General features: G+C 46.9%; 1 protein-coding gene across 4 annotated transcripts in view; it reads left to right on the plus strand.

The window, feature by feature from the left end:
- The window catches only part of ASMTL (acetylserotonin O-methyltransferase like), a 221,177-nt gene extending 214,435 nt beyond the window's left edge, over positions 1 to 6,742 (plus strand). For all 4 annotated transcript variants that reach the window (XM_078658086.1, XM_078658088.1, XM_078658085.1 and 1 more), the window contains exon 14: positions 6,290 to 6,742. In XM_078658086.1, the coding sequence (XP_078514212.1) occupies positions 6,290 to 6,492 (203 nt within the window). In that variant the 3' untranslated portion in view covers positions 6,493 to 6,742. The remainder of the gene's footprint in view (positions 1 to 6,289) is intronic.
- The last annotated feature ends 10,279 nt before the right edge of the window (positions 6,743 to 17,021 follow it).

Below are 17,021 nucleotides of genomic sequence, written 5' to 3' on the forward strand. Positions count from 1 at the left end.
AGCATTCTGTGATGGCCAGTGGATCCTTAGCGATAGTCCCCTTAATATCCAACTAGCACGATTCCTTTCTTCAAACTTGAGTGCCAAGTCAGCCTCTAATCCAGTTCTTTGCCACTGGTTGTGACATAGACCTGATAATGGCAGTGTCATTGCTGAGGCCCAAGTGCACTCTAAGATATCTGATAGAGACGGCTAGCTGCAGATTCCAAACCTTAGATTATCCCCAGGTGCCGGACTGGATCCGGGCATTTTTCAAACAGCAGTACCTCTGCACATCGGTAGAGGGTGCCGGACGACTCCGCATGTCGGCCTCCACTGGCTATGACGTCGTCAGAGTCCATAAGCCCTCCCCTGATGTGAGTTTCTTCCTTTCCACGCGGATCCGGAGAGCGGTACCTATGGCCATCTTGGTCTACCTCGTCGTTCTCAATGAAACAGTGTGCTTTTTTCCAGATATCTAGGGGTCCTGTGATCTAAGATATCGACCCTGCACCCTCATCCTATTTCTGTGTGGTATTTAAGTGCGCACCCTGACTCCAGACGGTGTGGCTCGTGTTTTTAGCTTCAGTCTTCGACTTTGCAGGAGTGCCACGTGACGCTATTGGCCGTCGGTGGTCGACGGCCCCTCTCGATTTGCTTTCATCTTCTTCCTTCAAGGACTGCTCGAGGGACAGCTCCCAAACACCTTTGTCATTGCGGTCGGCTGGTAAGTCACGCTGTTGGCTGTCGGTGCCTTGGCCTTCCCCTACTTTACATGTGGTCCTCCTGACTCGCCTGCTATTCCTCTGATTCTGGAGTCGGAGCGAGTATCTGGGGTGTGTATCACTTACAACGCAACTTTTACGTCGTAATGCTGTTACAACGCAGCTATTACAACGCAGGATCCATTACAACGCATGGCATTACAACGCATGGCATTACATCGCAGATGCTATTACAACGCATACCATTACATCGTAAGTATTGGTAAGTATATAATTTATTTTAATTTTATTTAATATTATATAAATGATTTAATTAATATTAATTATAAATAAAAATAAATAAAAATATTTCTTTATGTTTTTAAATATTATAAATTAAATTTATTATTTTAAGTAATTTTTTAAATAAATATGAGTATAGGAGTATATGTATAGGTGTTTGGGGGTACAGGGTGTTTTTAGGTTTCAGGGTAGGGTTTGGGTTTTGGGGTACAGGGGTGTTTTTAGGTTTCAGGGTAGGGTTTGGGTTTTGGGGTACAGGGGTGTTTTTAGGTTTCAGGGTAGGGTTTGGGTTTTGGGGTACAGGGGTGTTTTTAGGTTTCAGGGTAGGGTTTGGGTTTTGGGGTACAGGGGTGTTTTTAGGTTTCAGGGCAGGGTTTGGGTTTTGGGGTACAGGGGTGTTTTTAGGTTTCAGGGCAGGGTTTGGGTTTTGGGGTACAGGGGTGTTTTTAGGTTTCAGGGTAGGGTTTGGGTTTTGGGGTACAGGGGTGTTTTTAGGTTTCAGGGCAGGGTTTGGGTTTTGGGGTACAGGGGTGTTTTTAGGTTTTAGGGCAGGGTTTGGGTTTTGGGGTACAGGGGTGTTTTTAGGTTTTAGGGCAGGGTTTGGCTTTAGGGATAATTAAATTATATTTACCATTTTAAAATTAATTGAAATATATTTAATAAATTAAATTAATTATTTTACATTAATTACATTTTTTAATTAAATTAATTAAATTAAATAATTTAATATTATTAATTTAATTTAATTTCATTATAAAAAATATGTACATTAAACTAATTACTTTTTTTAATTAAATTAATTACAATTTTTATTATATTTACATTTATTAAATAGATATTATTTTATTAAATTAAATTAATGACAATTTTTAAATGTCTTTTAATTAAATTATTTAAATAAATTTAATTACAATAAACTAAATAACATTTTTAAAAAAAAGTCAACTTACCTATACTTACGATGTAATGCCATGCGTTGTAATAGCATCTGCGATGTAATGCCATGCATTGTAATGACATCCGTTGTAATGGATCCCGCGTTGTAAAATCTGCGTTGTAACGGAATGCGTTGTAATACAACGCGTTGTACTGACACCAATCCGTATCTGGGCCATGCCTTCCGGTATTTCTCAGCACCCGTGCCACTCTGGTTCAGATGAGAGAATACTATCTCTCCCTCCATGCTATTTTTGGCTCTGAACCTCCTTCCGGCACGCTTCTTTGCCCCAGGGAGGTTAGTGCGACCTCGAGTGACTCCAAAACGGCAGGTTCTCCCGTGGTTTTAGCGGGCCCTCTGAATGCATGATCAACCCCGTCTCGGCTCCAGTACACTGCCCCTTGGGGTTCCCACCTGTGATGCCTGTACTGGATCCGCCGCCGGTGTCAGTGGGTCAATCCTCGTAGGGCTCCCTTCCTCCACTTTCAGAAGAGCCCCCTCCTTTTTTGTCCTTGATACACCAGTATTTTGGTGATGTGTGTGATCACATGATTGAGCCTCCTCCACAGTTTCATTGGGTTTCTGCCCTTGTTGACGCTAATGGCCTTTATTCTGCCCCATCCTCTGACCTGTTTTCACCTCCTCGCTTCAGATGCTAGCTCTGCTTTTGTTCAGCTTTTGCGTGGTGTTGATTTTGTTCTGGAGCTGTAGCTTCCTTCTGTAGAAGTGCCCATTGATCCTCTACTTGGGTGCTCCAACAGAGTCAGCTGAGCCTGCTCTTCCCTTCAGTGAAACCCTCTTTGATATTCTGTTGGACACTTGGGCTAAACCCATGTGAAGGGGGACTGAGCTTGCTCACGACCGTGATGGCCGCTTGAGCCCGGAGCTCCGTCGTGTCATAGCACTATCCTGAACTAATCCTGTGGCATTGGCGATTCGCTGATCACCCCTGCAGTTCCTGCGACAGCGGAGGGCGTGCGGCAGCCAGCGACCCGCCCGGAGCCGCGATCTGGTCCCTGAGGTGGGAGTTACACGCTGTAAAAGTGCGGCGGCGGCTGGGCCACAAGTCCCCGAACCACAGTGCACGCTGATGCCGAGAAACGTGGATTGACGTGCGGCTGCACTTAACCCACTCGGCGCGAGTTGCGAAGGTCGACTGCCCAGAGGGATGGAAGAGTGGAGACTTAGAGATGTCTAATTACAGACCCCTCTCTATGCTACCCACTGAATATATAATCCTAAGCAAGGCCCTTGCCAACCGCATACAACCACACCTTAATACACTTATTCACAGTGATCAATGCGGTTTCCTTCCAAACCGCAGTACCTCTCTGTACACCCGACGATTACATTCTGTAATGACTCCCACCCCACAAGCTTTCCAACACGTGGGATATGTAGCACTGGACCTTAGATAGGCATTCGATTCCCTATCCTGGGACTTCATGTTTGCAACATTGAAACGGTTTGGATTCCCGGACACATACCTTAAATGGGTCCGCTTATTATATACGTCCCCTATGGCCAGGGCTCGCACGGGCCGCTACATCTCCGACCAATATACTATTCACAGAGGCACAAGGCAGGGGTGCCCTCTGTCTCCCCTGTTGTTTGTACTTGCGTTAGAACCCCTAGCTCTGGCCCTTCGGGAATCGGCAGACCGGCTGGGCATTCATATTGACAGAGTACATCACCTAATATCTATCTATGCAGATGACATATTCCTATACTATGGGACCTGACTGCTGACAATGCCCCTCTCCCTAATATATTCGCCACCTTTGAACGCTTATCAGGCCTGGCCATAAACCCTGAGAAATCGACAAGTTATTTCTTCCAAAAGACACCACACTGAACCCACCTGCAGTTCGGCACTTACACCTTGCCAGTGACCCCACCACTTTCAAATACCTAGGCATTCACGTCGACAGAGCACAGGAGGACCAAATAGAGGGCAAAACTCTGCGGGCAATAACAGGGCTCCATGCTAGTGTCGGGTTCTAGTCTTCTCTACCCTTATCAGTGATGGGACGGAACGCTATCTCAAAAATGGTGATGCTGCCTCGCCTATTATACTACTTTCTGAATCTCCCTGTGGTCCTCCCACAGTGCATTTTTAATACCTTGAACACCATACTGATAAATCTCATCTGGGGTGCTGGCCGCTGATGAATAAGTCTTCGGAAGCTCCAACTGGAGACGCCAAATGGCGGCCTGGGGGTCCCCGACTTCTGAGGTTACTATTACGCTAGTCTGCTCCACTGGCTTTTATACTGGACTGCAGGAAGGAATTTGCAAGAAATTGGGTTTACACCGCAGAGGCTGGACCGAGGTGAGCTGCATTCTTTGCTGCTACCGAGGGCTCGGATCCCCCAGATTGCCCCCCCCCCCCGTTGAGGACTGCCCTGCTGTGTTGGAGGAAGGCTCTATCTTACACATCTGCGCTGACCCCATACGCCGCAAACATTCCCATACTAGGCATCCCTACACCACAGGGGGGACTTACTTGGGCCAGAATACAGGACTGGACGGACAGTGGGGTAGAGGAGGTAGGTGCGTTCTTTGGTGATGGCACTATGTTGGATCACGACTCCTTTTTTGCAGGCCACAGGGGCACCACCGCACCTGTATCTTTTACACGCCACTGTGACGCATTATATCAGAACCACATGGGTTCCACAGAAGAATTAACCCACACAACATAACTTGGTACACCTCTTATACTACATGAGACCTGGAGGGCATTTAGTACGCTGGCTGTATACTGGGGTCCGGGCACATGCAGCGATTACACTTACATCCCTCAGGGCACACTAGGCGGAGGACTCTGGGGTTGAGATCACAGATAAAACATGGAAATGTAGGCTGGAACACCCCAAAAAAGTATCGCGTAATGCAAGACTCAAATTTAGCCAGACGATGATACTCCATAGGTCATATCTTACCCCGAAAAAAATACACCCTATGTTTCCGGACTCCCCTCATTGCTGCCCCCGTTGTAAAGGAGATGAGGCAGACTTTATCAACATGCTGTGGTCTTGCCCTCGCCTGCGGGGCTACTGGGGAGGAGTCCGCCACTCTTTAACTTTAGTGACACAACTCCCGGTTCCGGATGAGGCCCTAAACTGCCTTGTAGGCCTTCGTAGATGCTCAAAGGTACAAAAGGTGCGGTTAAAGTTCCTAAACCTAGCACTCATCTTGGCGATTACAGTTTTCACGATGAGGTGGAAGTCCCCCAGATGTCCTGCGGTTACTACTTGTCAGACTGACATGCTTCAATGGGGAAGGTCGGAGGGTGCAGCTCTTCGAAGGGAGGAAGAGAGAGGCCTGAGGCAGCAACCCATCGCACTGGATTGGGAGACCATGATGATTGAATTGGAAGCACTTGATTTGTCCCCCACACAAGCTACCACGACCCAGTAACATACAAGGTCGCCCAGTGACTTTCCGGCATTAGGCCCTGTAGACCCGAGACATTGTGATTTCACCCTGGAAGCCGCATCCTCTAGAAGGATGACTATATATAGACCTCCTTCGACTACCGTGGAAGTTGAAGTAAGACTGACCAGGAGAGGGATAGGGAGAATTAGGGTGGGGGGGAGAAGGGGTTTGTATAAGTTCTCACTAGTTGGATGTAAATATGCACAACTTTGAAATGACGCTAAGGATATAACATGTCCACTGCTCGATTGGTAGCATTGTCGTTACAGAATATGATCTTGGTTTTTCCTTCTATATCACACAGAATACTGAGAACAGACCTGTTATGTAACACGTCTAATGGGATTGTTGTAACAGAAAAAGGACTGTACCTAGAGAATTATTCTTCTAATGCACATGTGTTTAAAAAAAAGTAGTTACTGCAGACAGGCTCCCATGCCTTCTTCTAAAACCCGTACTGCAGAGACCTTTCCCTGATGAGCCGGCGGTCAGGACCACAGTATAACTCATGCTTCGCGGACAACTGGAATGCAGTTACTTGTCTACACTTTCCCAAGATGTGCAGTTGGAACCTAGATGCCCCCACTATGCATAAATGGCATAGCAGCACCCATCCATCTAATGAGTTACGAATATGCCTGTTCATCCTCCACCCTAATGCTATCATGCTGTTCAGGACACTGGCATCACATGCCCCCACTCATGCATTCCTGGAGCATACCTTAAGAGATTAGAATATATAAACAGACGTTCTCGGTTGAAGATGCCGCAAATATTGGCTTTGTCAATACTAGACTGTCATAACGCAGATAAATCTTGCAGAAGGCAGTTTGACTTTTTTGATTGTTTTAAAATAACCACTCTGTTCCTTGATGCATGTTCTGTGCAATCGAATGATTAATAATTTGTATGTTTTTATTTGCAGGAACTACTCTGCTTGTGGGAGAAATTGTTATGGATGAAGAGAACAGAAATCCGAGAGGCTTTCTACAGGCTCTCACTATGAGTGAAGGCAAACAGCGAACTAGTTTAGAATACAAAGCCCTGCTAGGAAAATATGGATTCAGAAATGTACGAATTCAAATCACCGGAAATTTCTTAGATGCAATTTTGGCTGTCAAGAGTTAACTTTTAGTACATATTTTTCTGCTTTATGTACCTGTGAAGGTTATCCAGTAAAATAATTCATCCAAACAATATGTGGACATCACGTTCATAGCAATATTTTCCTGTTTCGCAGACTGAACTTTTTTGTATCTATTGTGAAATATGCAGACATGTTTTTGCTCCAGTCCTGTCCCATATAATTCAATATTTTGATTTTAGCCTAAAATAACATGATATCCTATTACGTCAACAAATACATTTTGAAACCATGCTCTTGTGCATTTTGTCAAATATTTTTTTTTATATCCACGGTTGCCTATTCTAGGGACCGTAAACAACATTAACGTGTGAAACATTTTATACAATCAAATACAGAATTTAGAAACAATTGTACGTGTATATGCAAGTTTGTATATCCATAAAAGGTATTATTTTAGATACATTTCCCTCGTATTTTTGTTTGCGAAACTAGTTACCACACCTGCCATTGCACTGATCACCCAGGTCTGTTTAAACATGTTGCCATCCTGGTGTCTGGATCAGGTGGGCATATATAAGCTTTAGCAGTGGGTTGCCGTCGCTATGAATGACTGACTGGAGCTGCTCTCTGCATGTTTTAGGTGGAGTTTTGAGTCCCTGAGCTACTTTTCTGCCGACTTGTCCTTCTCCATGGCTGTGTGCACAGTTAGTCGTATGGTTGCCATCCTAAACAGTACAAATCACATGACTAGCAGGCAGTGCCCAGAACAAAGACAAGCGTGCCTGTTCCAGTCAGCACCTGAAGCAACTGGTCTGGATACCCCATAGATGTGGTTGGCGTTCGTCCCTCGTCGTCTAGTGCTTTAAACTCAAGCAGCCCAGGCTTAAATATGTGTGAAATATGTTGCAGCTCTTGGCCATGTGTAAAGCTAATGCCTGGCACATTTCAACTGCTTTTAAGGTGTCAATGGTAAGGCTGAAACCTCTGTTGTTGAGGGTGGTGAGACACTTTGTACCAGTTCAGTCAGTCCCTGGCCAGTGTTCATATTGTGGTTTTGGGACCAGAGAAGCTACAAACAGACTAAAGCCGTAATAGGGAGATGCCCATAGATTCAATTTGTAATTCTGGCCCCAGAATTTCTTTTACAGGCAGTGTGGAAACTCCTGGAGGTGGAAAAAAGCATAATTACTAGCTGGGCTGTAAGGGTCCACTTGGGAATGGAGAATAACCAAGATAGTTCTAATTACCTGAATACCTATGCTGCTTTCAGCAGCCCAAGACCCTGCTGAAAACAGTCTGAGCCTGAAGAACCGGGCCTTATGGGCCTGGCGGCACAGGGCACGCCTTAGATCTTCGAGTTCACATGCCTTGTCGGACAGAGACACGAGACACTCTGTTAAGCATAGAAAACCAGGTTTATTAGCTGCAGCTAAGCACAGTTGTCCCAGAAGTACAAAGTAGGTTCTTAGGAGACTGCCACTTCAATTCCGTGGCGCACAATCTTTCATAATACACATATTTACGACATATACTCCCAATACATACAAAACTAACCAATAGGAGAAGTTGGAAAACAAGCTATCGAATGTCCCAAATACGCCCTTCTTTCAGACCCTGTGTGTTACCCCTCCCCACAAGTTAATCAATGCTAGTGCCATAATCTAATTTGCAGGTGGCAGGACGTATTTGTGTGCCTCAAAGGATAGTTGTGTAACAAGAGAATACAAGAAGAGAATAGCGAATGCCAGTTGGATAAGATAAAGTGAGGAAAGAATAGGGAGAGCCAAACAGTCAGTCGAGACAGGGATCAATCAGCCCAGACATGGATTAGTAGACTCGGCCAGACCCTGACATCAGCTTCGTAAACAAGGGCAGAGGGTTACTTTTTAACTAAAAGAGGCGTAGCAGCTGGCAACGACAAAAACACTCCGATCGCCGTGCTGCCTGAGTGAAGGCAATACAAAATGGCGACGGGGTACAAAATGGCGGCCAAATGCGGAACGAAGTCGAAAACCAAAGAACCTCAGACCCTCCTTTTGCCGTTACTCAGGCAAAACACAAAAAGACTCAAGTTAGTCTGAGTCGATGTCAATGGCCATGAGGTCGTCAAGCTGTTGCTGCAACATCATTTTAATATGCTCTGTTCTCTGTGACACAGGTCTTGGGACGCACATGGTGGTACAAAGACCACAGATGGCAGGACCACATTGTACACACAGACAACAAGAGAAAATGATGGCCAAAGCCATTCCAAGGAAGGTTAATACCTTCCATCCCCATGTGGACAGTAGTCCCCAAAACCATCCCATCACCGACCAATCTCCTGTATCCTGGTGAATCGACTCGGAAATTACGTGCAATTTGGAGATGGCTTGGTATACTGTAGGGGCATTATCAGGAATATAAATGCAGCAACTAGAGCCTATCAATTTACAGACTCCTCCGCGATCTGCGAGAATGATGTCTAGAACCATCCGGTTCTGCAAAGTCATAAGGCATAAGGCCTGAAGTTCGGCTGTTAAATTACTCAAGGCTCCAGAAGTCACATTTATGGTAGCCTCAACAACACAAACTAACTGTCTAATGTTTCTGCTATTGGCCATTGGGCCCCAGAAAGGAAGGAACCCTTTGAAAAAGTTCCCTCCCTCTTGTCCTGCGGTGTCTTTAGTATCGATAACACCTCTGCCATATCTATTTCTATAATGACTTGAAGGAGCAGTGCATGTCGGAGGGAGAAGAAAAGCCACATAACATGTTCCTGAAAAGTTGGCGGGGGCGCCACGTGTAGGCTCTGTCGTGGCAGACAAAATATGTGCCTTGTGATGGTACTAATGGTGAAGTAATCTGTGATGAATAGATGTATGTATGAGAACAAACACTCTTTTCCTGTTGGTTTTTAATATTTTTACCATTTATCTGTAAACACAAATTTCTTTGATGAGGTATGGTCCAGATTGGTGGTGATATTCCTTGTCTAGCCTTATCTGTGAGGCTAGTAACATAGCGAGTCACATTCCAACCATCATACGCTCGTTTCTCATCGACGGGAATCTTACCACTTTCGGCAACTCTAGCCATAGCCACTATTCCCTTTATCACAGAACTATGACTAAAATCTGCTCCACCACCATGTGGACCAACAAGAGAATGTCGAAGTTGATTCTGGTATGCATTGGAAAACACAGCCAGATAGGCCCAGGCAGAACCTTCATAAGAGAACGGAAGGACTAAATATGGCATCCCTTTCTCTGTGTTATGGGGCATGAGTCCACAAACCCAACAGTCAGTTGTATTGACTGCCAGTTGATGCTGATGCAACAGCTGGATGAATGAATTGTTAAAGTATTCTGTTCTCCTAGTTTGTTTGTGTTCTGGGAGTGTATGAAACTGATACGGAGAGACAGTAGTGGAAAAAGACAAAGAAACAGAAGTAGGAACAGGTGCTTGCTGCACAGTGTGAACAACCCAACCCACACAAGCCAATAAAATACATGAACATATTAAAATGCACAAAGTTATGCCACATGGACTAAACAACAATTTCTTACATTTACTGTTCATTTTTTGCTTTGTATCATTCTTTTCAAATTCAATATCCATTCTCTAAAGCGTTGCTCACGGTAATCTTCCTAGATCACTTAGTTGTGGTTATTAGCCGTCCTATGACACTGCAAGTCCTGCAGACCTATGTCACTACTCAGGTCACAGCCTAAGACTCCTACCATGACCCTGCAACTTGATGGATGGTAGAAAAAAGAATGTCTCTTAAAAGTGTAACCGAAAAAAGAAAAAAAATTCAATTGTTCTTTTTCAATCTCGGTCTCAGATTGTACCGAGCCTTGTCAGGTACCGTTTGTTCTCGAAACAAAGTCTCTGAACTTGTTGTGTTCAACCGCAGATGTGATGGTACAGCTTCTTGCAACACATCGTCATCTTCTTTCTCAGATCTCATCCGATCGACGTGCACTACTGAAAGGTACCAACCGAGGAACCCTTTCGCCTTCACAATCACTTATACCCTTGCAGACCCACTGGTCAAAAGGCAAACGCAAAGGTACCCTTTTGCAGTGCACGCCGTGGATACAATTCTTTTTTCCGACGACCTTTACTGCTGTACGTGTCACCAGAAGAACTTGTCGAGGCGGCCCCCAGCGAGGTTCCAGATTCTTCTTCCGCTGAAAATTCTTCAGGCAGACCCAGTCTCCGGGTTGGTTGGAGTGGCCTGGGTCTGTGTAAGCCTCTGGCAAAGCGTTTTGTACCTGCTGATGAAGAACACGCAATTTAGTGGTGAGGTCATGCAAATAGTCAATCAACATAGGATACGGAATATCAGAGTACTTCTTGTGTCGTGGGACTCCCCAGACGTTTGCTGGGCATCCAAAAACAACCTCGTATGGGCTGAGTCTCAGGCGAGAATGTACAGTTGTTCTCGTAGATAGGAGTGCCAAAGGTAAAGCATCGGGATAAGGAAGACCCGTGCTGGCCTGAATCTTTGCCAGTTTGAGCTTTAGAGTGCCATTATAGCATTCTACCAAACCTGCCGACTGAGGGTGGTTTGCCGCATGGAATTTCTGCCTAATAACAAGGCCTGCACACACCTTCCGCATAATTTGGCCTACAAATTCACTTCCATTGTCACTCCAGACAACTCGCGGCAAACCAAACCTCGGGAAAAATTCCTTCAAGAGGACTTTGGCAGTGGACAAAGCAGTATTATCCTTTAGGGGGTAGGCCTCTATCCATCTGGAAAAGGCACACACCAGCACCAGAACATACTTTAAATTATTACAACATTCCATAGGAATGTAATCGATTTGTAATACCTCAAAAGGATACGTAGGGGGAGCAAAATGACCTGCCGGAGTTGGGGGTTCCCTTTCCTGGATTATGCATCAAGCAAACGATACAATGTTTCACCACATTCTCCGCACATTTAGGGATTCCTTCATTCTGCCATACTGGAGCCAGAAGTTTGCATATCCCTTTCGCACTGATGTGGGCTGGACCATGCGCCATAGTAACCACAGGCAATACATAGGCATCTGGTGACAGCCAACGTTGGTGTTCTGACAATTCCGTCCAACACCCTGTCACGTCCAACATTCCCGTACTTTCTCTCCACTTACTCAATTCCTTCTCTGTAGCCTCTTCTTGAATCATTCTCACACTTTCTATTGTGTCCTCACACATTCCTCCTTCTCTTACCCATCTTGCAGGGCCTGCAACACACATACGACTGGTAGGATTTCTCGCTGTTTCTTTCGCTACCTCGTCCGCAAAAGCATTCCCGCGACCCACATCATCAGTGATCCTTTTATGTGCACTACACTTCACAATTGCTATCTGGGTAGGCAAGGCAAGTGATTCCAAAAGATCATTCACTAACTGACCATGCTGTATTTAGTACCATGTGAAGTAAAGAATCCTCTTTCTTTCCAGAGATGACCACAACTGTGGGCCACCCCGAATGCATATTGGCTGTCGGTGAACACATTAACTCTCTTTCCTTTAGCCAACACACACGCTCTTGTCAGGGCAATCAGCTCAGCTGCTTCGGCTGAATTCTGTCTAATACGTGCTGTCTCTACAACTGTATGCAAAGTAGTAACAGCATAAGCTGCAGTCGTTTCACCATTGGGGAGCTTAAAACAAGACCCATCCACCCATCGGATCTCATCTGGGTCCACGAGTGGTGTATCTTTTAAGTCTATTCTGCCTTTCGTTTCCTCCTCTGTACGGAGAAAACAATCATGCTGTTCTTGGGTATCTTTCTCTTCTGTAATGGGTAACAGTGTTGCTGGATTCAAAGTATTACATCGCTTGATGTGTATATGACTAGCCAAAAGAGTCAGCTCATACCCAGACAAACGGGCACTCGTGAGATGTTGTGTTTTCGTTCTATTCAAAAGAGTATCCACTGCATGTGGTACCATAACCACGAGGGTGTTATCCAGTACCAATCCAGCAGATTAACGAATGGAGATCGCTGCTGCTGCTGTAGCTCTAAGACAACTAGGTAGTGCCTTGGCTACTGGATCCAATGTAGCCGAAAAATAGGCACATGGCCGCTGTTTGTCTCCAAATTGTTGTGTTAAAACTAACAACGCACAACCTTCTCTTTCCTGAACGTAGAGTGTGAAAGGCTTACTGTAATCCGGAGCACCTAACACAGGGGCAGAACACAAGTTCAAGTTCAGAAATTTGTATAGCGCACTACTCACCCAGAGGGTCTCAAGGCGCTTGGGGGAGGGAGGGTACATTACTTATCGAATATCCAAGTTTTTAGTTGCTTTCTGAAGGAGAGGTGGTTCTGTGTAAGGCGGAGGTGGGTGGGGAGAGAATTCCAGGTTTTGGCCGCTAAGTAGGAGAAGGATCTTCCCCCCATGGTGGATCTATGGATGCGTGGAATTGCGGCGAGGGCTTGATTGGACGATCATAGTTGGCGGGTGGGGGTGTAGAAGGACAGTCGCGTGTTGAGGCATTCGGGTCCTAGGTCGTAGAGGGCTTTGTGTGCGTGGGTGAGGAGAGGGAACGTTATTCTCTTGTTGACTGGGAGCCAGTGGAGGTCTTTCAGGTGTCCGGAAATGTGAGCTTGACGGGGGATGTCTAGTATGAGTCTGGCTGATGCATTTTGGATGCGTTGGAGTTTTTTCTGTAGTTTGGCTGAGGTTCCGGCGTAAAGGGTGTTTCCGTAATCCAGTCGGCTTGTGACCAGTGCGTGTGTGACCGTCTTTCTTGTTTCGGTGGGGATCCAGCGGAAGATTTTTTTGAGCATGCGTAGGATGTTGAAGCATGATGATGAGACGGCGTTGACTTGTCTGGTCATCGAGAGGGAGGAGTCCAGGATGAAGCCCAGGTTACGTGCGTGGTCCGTAGGTATGGGTGCGGTTCCCAGGGCCGGTGGCCACCATGAGTCGTCCCAGGCAGCGGGGGATGAACCTAAGATGAGGACTTCCGTTTTGTCCGAGTTCAGTTTTAAACGGCTATTCTTCATCCACTCGGCTACTTCTTTCATTCCTTCGTGTAAGTTGGTTTTGGCGGAGTTTGGGTCTTTGGTGAGGGAGAGGATCAGTTGGGTGTCGTCTGCATAGGAGATGATGTTGAGGTTGTGTTGGCGCGTGATGGATGCGAGGGGACTCATGTATATGTTGAAGAGGGTGGGACTGAGTGATGATCCTTGTGGTACGCCGCAGATGACTTCGGTGGCCTCTGATCTGAAAGGGGGAGGCAGACTCTCTGGGTTCTTTCGGCGAGGAACGAGTGATCCAGTCTAATGCTTTTCCTTGTATTCCGACGTTGCTGAGGCGTTGTATGAGGGTGCTGTGGCAGACTGTGTCGAAGGCTGCGGAGAGGTCAAGTAGGATGAGGGCAGCTGTTTCTCCGTTGTCCAGTAGAGTTCGAATGTCGTCTGTTGCTACGATGAGGGCGGTTTCGGTGCTGTGTTTGGCTCGGAAGCCGGACTGTGAGGGGTCGAGGGATTTGTTGGATTCGAGGAAGGCGGCGAGCTGACTGTTGACGGCTTTCTCAATGACTTTGGCAGGGAATGGGAGGAGCGAGATGGGGCGGTAGTTCTTGAGTTCAGTGGGGTCAGCTGTGGGTTTCTTCAGAAGGGCGCTGAGTTCGGCATGTTTCCAGCTTTCCGGGAAGGTAGCGGAGTTGAAGGAGCAGTTGATGACGTCACGGAGATGGGGTGCGATAATGGAGTCTGCTTTGTTGAAAATGTGGTGGGGACATGGGTCGGTTGGCGATCCCGAGTGGATGGAGTTCATCAGGCGGACGGTGTCTTCAGTGGTTATTGGGTTCCAGGCGCAAAGGTTGTTAGAGGGCATTTTTGGTTCGGGGGTGGGTGGAGTGGACTGGTCTTCGGACTGGGTTCCAAAGCTGTTATGTATGTCGGCGATTTTGTTGTGGAAGAATGAGGCTAGGGAGTCTCAGAGGTCTTGGGAGGGATTGATGTCGTTGGTGCCGGCGGTGGGGTTGGTAAATTCTTTGACGATGTTGAATAGTTCCTTGCTGTTTTGGGCGTTGTTGTCAAGGCGATCCTTGAATGCTGATTTCTTGGTGGATCGGATCAGTTGGTGGTGTTTGCGGGTGGCGTTCTTGAAGGTGGCCCGGTTGTTAGTGGTTGAGTTTTTTCTCCAGGCTTTCTCGAGGGTACGGCAGAGCTTCTTGGATTTCTTATGTTCATCGTTGAACCAGGGGGCTTTTTTGCTACCTTGCTTGATATGATGGTTTTTCAAGGGTGCTAGTTCGTCAGCGCTGTGGGTGATCCATTGTGTGAGGTTGGTGGCTGCTTGGTTTGGGTCTGATGATTTGGCAGGAGGGTTTTGGTGAAGTGATGTGAGGAGCTGGTCGGTAGTAATTTTGTTCCAGTTTCTTCGGGGAATAGGTTGTGGGGGTTGTGGGTTGTGGTCTTTTTGTAGTTGAAGTGAACGCAACTGTGGTCCGTCCAGTGGAGAGCTGTGGTGTGATTGAAGGAGATGTGCTTGGTGGAGGTGAAGATTAAGTCGAGCGTGTGTACGGCATAGTGGGTGGGGGTATTGACAAGTTGTTCGAGTCCGAGGTTGGTCAGGTTGTCCAGAAGGGTGGTGGTGTTGCTGTCGTTTTTCTTTTCCAGGTGGAAGTTGAGGTCTCCCAGTAGCATGTAGTCCTTTGAGGGGGGGGGGGGCGTGTGGGCTGATGAAGTCAGTGATGTCTTCGCTGAATTGTGTGCGGGGTCCTGGTGGTCTGTAGATGAGGGTGCCTCTGAGTGTGGTCTTGGGGTCGGTGTGGATCTGGAAGTGAAGGTGTTCGGTGGTAGCGAGGTAATCGTCGGAATTGGTCGTGATGCGGATGGTGTTCTTATGGACGATGGCGATGCCTCCTCCTGTTTGGTTGGTGCGGTCCTTTCGGATGATCTTGTAGCTGTCCGGGATGGCTATGGCGATGTCGGGAGCTGATGAGGCGTTCATCCAGGTTTCTGTAAGGAAGGCGACGTCCGGCGATGTAGTGTCGAGTAGGTTCCAGAGTTCAATGGCGTGTCTGTGGTACCGAGCGGGTGTTGAGCAGGATGCACTTTAGGTGGTTAGTGTCGGAGCTCTGTTTGGAGTTTGTGGATTTGTTGTGGGTCCTGATGCAGGCGAATTTGCAGGAGTGGCAGGTGAAGGGTCCATGGGTGTGTCCTGGGGCGGCATGGTAGCAGTTTGGTGGGCGGCCGGGGTTAAGGGCTGGGAGGGTTGCGGCGTCGTATGTAATGCGGGCGGAGATGATTTTGCGGGGGTCTGGCACTGGGTGCGGTCCAGGCGCGGACGGGCGTAGACGGGCTTACCTTTGGCGCACCTTCGGCGCGCATGGGGCGCTTCCGCTGCGCGCTAAAGCATCTGTCATAGGTGGATCGTGGAGGGGGCGGGGGCGAGGGAGAAGCAGCTAAGAGGCGGGAGCGGGGTGGAGAGCCGGGCAGGGAGGCAGAACAACAAACAAAAAAATGGCAGCAAGCCAAAAGCCTAACAGGACGAGATAGGGGCAAAACTTTGATAATGGTTATGAAATGGCCAGTGGCACCGACAGAACCAGGTACAAATTAGCAACTTAGGCAAAGGTAGCAAAGCACAACCGAATGTCTATGAATGCGCACCCCAGCAACACAGCGCTATGATATAAATGCAAACAGCGTTACTATATCAATGCAATCAGCAATCAGGCTCAAATTATATGCAGGATGCGCTATGGCTTTAAATTACAAAGAGCGGTCTGGGAGTATAGCGCTACGATACCAAACAGAGCCTGGAGCAGCGTGAGGAGCGACCGCTTCTGATGAGCTCAGGACGGTCACAGCGCCAATACGTAAGTCAGAAAAACTCTTCTGACATTCATCAGTCCAGGGAAGAGGTTGGGGCGTGTCTTTCAAAGTATGTGCCAGCAGAGGTTTAGCCAACAAAGAAAAATTTGGAATCCACTGCCTATACAATAAGAGGTAATGACCAAAAAGGCACGCACCTCCCTTTGTGTGGATGGTACAGACATTCGTGCAATTGCTTTAATACGTTCTGGGGTCAATCGCCTTCCCTCCTTCGACAAGAGATGACCTAAGTAGGTAACCTCTTGGTGACAATATTGTAGTTTAGAGGGTGACACTTTGTGATGCATGTCAGACAAATAACGCAACAACGCAACAGTCACATGCTTACAAACATCCTCTGAATCAGCAGCAATCAACAAATCATCCACATACTGAATAAGAGTGGCACCTGGGGGCAAAGTGAAAGCATCAAGCTGAGATTTTAAAGCCTGACTATAAATGGAAGGACTCTCACAATAGCCTTGGGGTGCACGTTTAAACTGGAAACTTCGGCCTCCGAGAGAGAAGCCAAAAATATCTCTACTCTCCTCACCAATAGGAATGCTGAAGAAAGCGTTCGTGAGATCGATAACTGAAAACCAGGCAGCCAAGCAGGTATCATTGTGAGCAAAGCAGTGATATCTGGGACGACAGGAAACTGGGGCACAACAATCTTGTTAACCTCCCGAAGATCGATCACAAATCGATATACAGGAGGCTGAGAAGAATCAGTGCGTTTAAGAACAGGTTGAA

This window comes from Lissotriton helveticus, chromosome 8 (assembly GCF_964261635.1).
Source record: "Lissotriton helveticus chromosome 8, aLisHel1.1, whole genome shotgun sequence".
Classification (NCBI taxonomy): Eukaryota; Metazoa; Chordata; class Amphibia; order Caudata; family Salamandridae; genus Lissotriton; species Lissotriton helveticus.